The 8,073-nt window shown below is 38.5% G+C and overlaps 1 protein-coding gene across 1 annotated transcript in view; it reads right to left on the bottom strand.

The window, feature by feature from the left end:
- Positions 1-1,798: 1,798 nt before the first annotated feature.
- The window catches only part of pabpc1l (poly(A) binding protein, cytoplasmic 1-like), a 63,486-nt gene continuing 57,211 nt past the window's right edge, over positions 1,799-8,073 (bottom strand). The window contains exons 12-16 of the mRNA XM_082187745.1: positions 7,885-8,015; positions 3,039-3,141; positions 2,328-2,458; positions 2,153-2,230; positions 1,799-2,040 (exon numbers count right to left, since the gene is read on the bottom strand). Of these exons, the coding sequence (XP_082043871.1) occupies positions 2,171-2,230; positions 2,328-2,458; positions 3,039-3,141; positions 7,885-8,015 (425 nt within the window). The 3' untranslated portion in view covers positions 1,799-2,040; positions 2,153-2,170. The remainder of the gene's footprint in view (positions 2,041-2,152; positions 2,231-2,327; positions 2,459-3,038; positions 3,142-7,884; positions 8,016-8,073) is intronic.

The raw sequence follows: 8,073 nt of genomic DNA, 5'->3' as shown, positions 1-8,073 counted from the left end.
ACTGTACACATTTTAAAGTATCATCATCATTGGAACATCTCTGCTCAGTGAACATGGCATTGCACACATACCTTTAAGCAGAATATATAATCCTCCCAGCTACCCTCCTTGTGTCTAAAATATATTCCTTAAACACGTGTCCATGCAATCTATAGTCTAATGCTGCGTTCACACCGGACGCGAATAGCGCGTCAAATTCGCGCCTGCCGCGTCTAGTTTGACGCTTGACCACATGTGTACATTCGCGTGTCAAGAGCGAGATTGACGCGCGTAAATGTCGCTTCAAACTTTTGTTTTTACGCGTGTCAATCTCGCTCTTGTCAGAGGCGAAAGTTTCGAAACCCGTTGGCGGCCATCTTTTTTAGATGTTTATCGAGCATTAGCATTAATCGAGAGAGTCACCGCTCGTATATGCTCTGGAGAGCAGAAACAGCTGCGTAGGGGACATCGTCGCTGTACTCGGGTCCACCAGACTCTCCGGAGGGTTTCAGGAGTTTCACAATTTGGTCCAGGACCTAGGTTTGGTGGACCTAACGGTGAGGACGCTGACGAGGACAGCGTAGGCCGTATAAGGCCTCGGCCTCGAGTGGTCGCTGCCTGACGAGCCCGCGCTGTACAGCCCGGCGCGAGGTTCACCCTCGCCCGCACCCACCTAATCTGTCATTTATTTTTGTTTTGATAATAAATGGAGCCAGCCTCCAAAAGTGAAACCTGTGATTTTTGTTTTAGTTTGTATACACTAAATTGTATTTGTTGTCTTCACATTAGATTAATAATGTTTCATATAGATATGGAATAAATTGCATTCAATACAAAATGAGTATCTCTCATATATTGAAATCGAGTTTTTATGTGAAAGATTTGCTTTGTTGTGCATTTTAGTCATATTACAAAATAATGTATTGACATAAACATAAAATAACATTATAAACTGTCACTTCACCACGTGACAGCAGCAAGCAGGCTCCTGATTGGTTAACGCGGCGCGAATTCACGCAGAAGTTCAGATTTTTCAACTCGGGCGGCAGACGCGAATTCGCATCAAACCCGTGAATGCACAAATAGCACTAATAAAATCATTCGCGCGTAACGCGCTTAACGCGCCAGACGCTCAATTCGCGCTATTCGCGCGAACTTGACGCGCGAATGAGGCGTATTCGCGTCTACCGCGCCGCGCTCTACGCCTCATTCGCGCCGCAGGAATTTTTTACGCGCGTAACGCGTCTTTGCATTGACTTAACATTGAAATCACTCGCGCCTGACGCGCAATTCGCGTCCGGTGTGAACGCACCATAACTCATGCATTTTAAACTTCATAAGATAATACAACTGATTATGAATATTAATAAAGAATAATAATACAGATACATAATATTAAATAATGAAATTTTATTAAAAGATGACATTTTAGTCTTCAAAAACACACTACAAAAAGAGCACTAGAGTATTTGGAAGTGTGGTCTCCTTTTCTACGTTTTTTGGAGTAGAGGAGTGAGTATTCTAATATCTGTGAAAACCCTATTTAGATAAATTATTGTATACAATAATAATATTTTTTAACTGCAGTAGATATATAATTTTTCTATGTATTTGAAATTTAGATATAGGCTACCTACTACTAGAATTCATTTAAGGCATGACTTTATATTTTAGATATTAATTTCTGTATTTTTGAATGTGTACACTGTAGAGTACATTGAGTAATTGGCAGCATGTAATTTGTTTCCTTTTTTATTTTATTGTATGGTTGTAAAAAAAAAAGAGACACTTTTGAACTCCATTTGCATGTCTATTAAGCCAGGACCATTTTATTGCACACAGAAATTTCAAAAAATATTTTTTAGCCTTTGTCATTTTCTTTCTTTTCTTCTTCCTTTTTTTTTTAAACAAAATCAGAACAAACTTAACATTGTGGAGAGAAAAAGGACATTTGCAGTGTGCAAACCATGGATTAAATAACATGAATCTGAAGTGCTGTTTTTGACGGTTTTCCTTTCCCTCATTCTCTGGAACAACATTCACAGACCTTCAGTTGCATGCCTGCAAAAATTAAATAAAAATGGTCAACATTTGTGTGACACTCATATGTGCTACTAATTGGAATTGCACATGAGTAAGGCCAAATATTAAGCTAGAAGACTAAACAGATTACCTGCCTTACAGAGCTTCCTCACTTAGTCAACAGTTCCTTGGCTTGATGAGCCTGAAGTACTGCTACTGCCTCCTCAACCTAAAGAATAAAAAAAAAAGTCACAATGATCAAACAAAAACTGATCTCTGAGACTGCATCTTTACTGGCCTTGAGTATTAGTTTTGACTCGTGGAACCTTAGAGTCCAGGGACTCTGGAGACTCAAGCATATGCAGTAGTTCAGAGTTGTCAATCTCCAGAAGCATGCCTGTGATCTTTCCCGCAAGTGCAGGATGCAAAGCCTGGATAAGAGGATACAGCCGCTCACCTGTATGGGATGCAAACAATTTAGTCATTTTAATTACAATATGATGTAGTACGTAGAACTTATGTGCTTTGTTCCAAGTCTTCTGAAGCCATTCAATAACTGCCGCTTTCCACTAAATAGTCATACACTGTAAAGTGTCGGCACTCTAGTCTTTTTCTTTGCTTTTTCCAGCAGTATTTTTCTAAAGGGGATGAATGTATTTGTTTTCATGTTTAAATATTACAGTACTACAGAATAAAGTAGTTTATTCAATTTATTCACTGTACTACACGGGTGTGCAATCCTGGTCCTAGAGGGCCAAATCGCTGCAGAGTTTAGCTTCAATTTGTCACAAAATACCTGTCTGTAAGTTTCTAGTAATCCTGAAAGACTTGATTACTTTGGTTCAGGTGTTTAATTGGGGATAGACAAACTCTGCAGGACAGTGGCCCTTGGACACCCCTGCTGTACTATTTCTAGTAATACCCTCTCTAATGAAGAGTATTGTTATTTCAAGTCACCATCACTTTGTTGAGATAAAATTATTCAAAGTGCACACATCTTCAAACCTAATGTTTAATTGACCGTGTGTGTAAAATACCCAGGAGTTGTTTCTGCTCTTTTAATGGTGCAGCTGCCAGCATTGAGGCAGTAAGGGGCTCCTGGCCTCTCACATGAACTGCCGGCTCTGTATTCTGCACCACCTAAAGAAAAAGAAAGCCTGTGTTATTTGTTATTTGCTAGTACACAAATATTTCCCTATTTAACTGCTCCTAAGTGTCAAATCATAACATTGCTGAGGACTAAAACTAAACTTTTACTTTATGAAAAAAGTTATTTTTGTTTATTTTCTGTAGATATTTAAAATGTTCAGTGTTTTACACTTTAAACTGCAAAATAAAATAAATAAATAAATAAATAAATAACGCAAGGGCATTACAATTCTGCCAAAAGTGTGTCTGATGTGTCAGCGATTAGAATATAAAGCTTACAAAAATGTATATCATAAACTAGCGCTAAGACCCAGAATATGCCCTACCTAATTTTTTTAATGAACCTAAACCTAAAGAGCCAGTATTGCATAAGTGATAAATCACGTTTGACATTTGTGCTGGCTACTGTATGCAGGACACCAGGGCACCATGCAGACTTTATCAAAGAATTTGCTGATTTTCTATCGGAGTTCGTACTGGCAGCAGATAAAGTCCTAATTATTCGTTATTTTAATATCCATATAGATAATGAAAAAGACTCATTGGGATTGGCATTTACAGACATTCTAAACTCTACTGGAGACAACAGGTGTCAGGACCCACTCATTGTCTCATCATACTTTAGATATATTATTGTCACATTGAAATTCTGCAGCAGAGCGACAACATCTCAGATCATTATCTAGTCTCATGTATTCGCAGCATTTAGCCAAGGCTGCAAAACCAACTCCCTGTTTCGAATAAATGAATAACTATAACTTCTGCCATTAAATATTGCTTTATAAATAATCTTCCTGATCAGTTTCATCTCCTCAGCATAATAATAATAATAATAATAATAATAATAATAATAATAATAAATATAGCTGCAAGCAGCAATTATCGGGGCCAAGCGCAAGCAGATGACAGGATATGCCAACATGGCTGAAGGTGTCAGACCAACTGCAACAATGAGCAATTAAAGACATTTAAAGAGGATTTTAGGCGAAATGGCTGAAAAATCATAAAAAGTAATTCAAAATATGATTTAATTGATTATCACTTTCGACCAAAAGGTGGCGCAGTTACAAAACTGATGTGATGTGGTCAGAATAAAGTGACAATGAAACATACAAAGTTTGGTGAATATGTCAAGGCATTGCAGAGATAAAGCCTGAATAGTGCTTTTAGCATCATGCCTTAACTTTGCTGCTGCGCTATACGAAAACGGTTTCATCTATCAACACGAAATCCATAACTTTTAGTCAGCACAGTCTGGAGATGATACGATTCAATTTTGGTGGAAATTGGACAAATGGTCTAGGAGGAGTTCGAAAAAGTAGGTTTTGACGTAAAATAAAGATGGTGGACAGGAAGTTCGGCCAAATAAGGAAAACTTGGTATCTATGTTCTCGGCTTGACCCAAGGAATCTATTAAGACCAGTGGCATTTCAATAGCCAGATTTAATCAAATGTTATTATCCTTTTTGGAAATGTTTTTATAACTTTTGACCACTAGGTGGCGCTGTCTCGAAATATTTTGGGTACCTTCAGGGGATGGTGTTGATGGCACATTCTGAGTTTCGTAATATCACACCAATGCATTTGTTTAGTAAAGCATTTTATTTCACAAAACTGTATTGAAGTCAATGGGAATGTCATGTTTTGTTCTATTATAGCGCCACCAAGAGGCTCAGTCCCACCATTTTTTTTATGTGTCCTCAGAGTGAGCCCATACATGTGTGTGTCAATTTTGGTGAAAATATCTCAATTTGCTTTGGAGTTATAGACATTTATATGAAAAAACACGTACAAAATGACTGACACATGACTTTGATTGGATTTTACTACCCCTTACTATCAATATTTTCGCATTTGGGCTCACAGGTTTAGCTATCAACCTATGTTTCCAAACTTCTGACAGTGGTTTCGTCTCGATCGAAGTAGCGGTTTCGAAGATATAGCCAAATGTTTTTTAAGCGCTAAATCACAACACTACACAAACCGTAAGGCGAAACCTAGCATGTTTGGTATCGTTGGACTCGGCAACGATTCAGGAGTCTAATGAGATGTCTCAGGTGAAAATAAGTCGACCACACCCAAAGTTAAAAGCATTTGAAAAAAAAGATTAACCACTAGGTGGCGCTGTTTCTGAACTTCTCAGGCTCCTTCAGGACATCGTGCTGATGACCAATACCAAGTTTCGTAACAATCCGTTCATGCGTTCTTAAAATACAACATTTTAGCACAAAATTCAAAATGGCCGACAGTAAAAATGGCCGATATGGTAAAATTTGATATCAGTCGACTCAGCATGTTGCCCTGAATCTAACGAGACCAATTTTATGATTTTTGGACAAACCATTCAAAAGTTATAATCAAAAACAGCCATTTTTCATATCTCTGGACCAGTAGGTGGTGCTGCATCGAAACGCAGCATGTAGCCTCAGGTCATGCTTGTGATGACATGTGCCAACTTTGGTCTCAATGTGATAAAGCACTGCGGAGATACAGCCTTACATCTGTTTTCACAAGCGCTACGTAAAATTTGTTCGTGGGTTTATCGAAAACGGTTAAGCGAATCAACTTGAATTCCATAACTTTTTGTCGGCATGGTCTGTAGATGATCTGTTTCAATTTTCGTGAAAATCGGAGCAACGGCCTTGGAGGAGTTCGAAAAAAAAGTAGCTTTTTTGGAAAATTCAAAATGGCGGCCATATTTTTATGACGGAAAATGACGTCATAGGGTGCAATCGAATCGTCATGAGCTCAAAATAATTTTGTTGATTGGCCTTACGGTTCAAAAGTTATTAGCAAAATATAAGTGCAACTTGGACAGGTGGTGGCGCTAGAGGGAATGACTTAGACACACTAAAATTGGTGGTGTATTTAATGTTGGGACTGTCCTCTATCAGAATGTCAAACCATTACAACTTTCCCGCAATCGGTTCTATGGGCTGCCATAGACTCCCAGTCGGAAGAAACGGAATAATAATAATAATAAGAACGGGAATAGAAACAATAAGTGCCTACGCACCTTCGGTGCTTGGCCCCTAATAATAATAATAATAATAATAATAATAATAATAATAATAATAATAATCATTATTATTATTATTATTAACAGGGTTCAAGTATTTAAGACCTTCATGCCAACTATGCTGTTGGGGTCTAAGCCGAACCGAAATGTAGGCCTGAAACCATAAAATATCCATGATGGAGAATACGCAAATGATATAAATCTATAGTACCAGTGCAACCTAATTCTTTGAAAAAAAATTATGGTTTTAAACATTTGATTATCAGCTAATGCTGGATAATGATAAAGATTAGATTAAAAAGATGTATTGTCCCTCTTGTGGACAACAGTAGTATTAAAGGCTTCATCTTCAGTTTAAATGTTTGATAGAATGTACTGTGAGCCCTCTGAGCATCAGAAATCCTTGAAACCTGGCACATATCTTCAAAATCAGTTGTACTCCATATCTACACAGTTTTGTGAAGTTTCTACTTTGTGCACACAATATATAGACATGTTACTCACAATGGGCCATACCAGAAATATATTTAAAAAATATATCTGCTAAACAGTTTCATCGATCAAAATTCTTTGTCATCGACAATTTTTTTTTGCCATGAGGGTCCCTAGATGATGCATGTGAAGTTTCGAGCAAATTGGACAAACGGCCTATGAGGAGTTCGAAAAAGTAGAGTTCAAATAATCACAAATATTTAACAAATTATTTGATTGACAGCAGTGGTTCTTGGGGCAAAGTTGTCCAGAATGAGGAGATCTATCAAATGATATGCATATTGTGTGGATGTGTGAAACACCACTTGATTATAGAGACATAAAACTCGTTAGCACCATCTAGTGGCCGATTTCTTTCAAAATTCTTACAGACCTCTAGGGCCATGAGTTGAACATGCCCACCGTGTTTTGTTCCGATCAACCTTCGTTAACCTTGTCTAATAGGTGCTCAAACTTCACTGGCTAATGGTGGCCATGTTTTTCGAGATACGCCAATGTCCTCATAGAAAGGCATGGCACCCTGGACAAAGACACTGCATGCCCATTTTCCAGTCAATCGGACTAACGGTAGCGTAGTTATAAGTTGTTTTATGCCTTTTTCGTATTATAGCACCACCAAGTGGTGAACCGCAGCAGGGTTTTTTGTGTGACCACAAAATTAGCTCGTACATGAGTATAACAAGTTTGGTGAAAATATCTCAATGCTTTCAAGAGTTATAGCCATTTTAGTGAAAGTGGCCCCGCCTACTTCGAACGTTTTGGCGTCCCATGGCGAGTATGAATCACCGATCGCAATTCTTTTGACAAAATTTTGCCATGAGGGTCCTTTGATGATGCATGACAAGTTTCAAGTGAATCTGACAAATGGACTATGAGGAGTATGAAAAAGGAGATTTTTCGGAAAATTCAAAATGGCGGGAAAATTTGCATACCGGAAATCAAATCAAAGATATACATTTAGTTTGTCTGGACTCAAGCTTTCCAATGATATAAGACACTTGAGTCTACGATAAACGGTATAGGAGTTATGAGAGGTTTCGTGTTGTCGATTGCTGTAGCGCCACCTATTGGCCAATCGGGGTCATATTTTGTGAGGTTCTCCCCAAATTGAGAGGTAGCTCAGGGCTTGAATAATACTTGCAAGCACCACACAAGCTCTGCTTTACGACAGCGTTCTGCTCGAATAGGGAATGACAAAATACAGGTGTGCATTTTCATTTTACCTGGTGAACAACAGGAGCTGGAGCATTGATGACCTGCTGCACATTTCGGACTCCTGCTGAGTACTTGTATTGACCGACTCCTCTGACTACAGCTCCAGTTCTCCCACCAGCAGTCTGTGTCCCAATATTGGCTAAGCCAAGAGAGAAACGGGCACATTCAACAAGAAAAGACACGTCACATTCCTGCCA

This window comes from Leuciscus leuciscus (genome assembly GCF_965113295.1).
Source record: "Leuciscus leuciscus genome assembly, chromosome: 13".
NCBI lineage: Eukaryota > Metazoa > Chordata > Actinopteri > Cypriniformes > Leuciscidae > Leuciscus > Leuciscus leuciscus.
The sequence above is the reverse complement of the archived record's forward strand: the minus strand, read 5'-3'. Positions and strand labels throughout refer to the sequence as shown.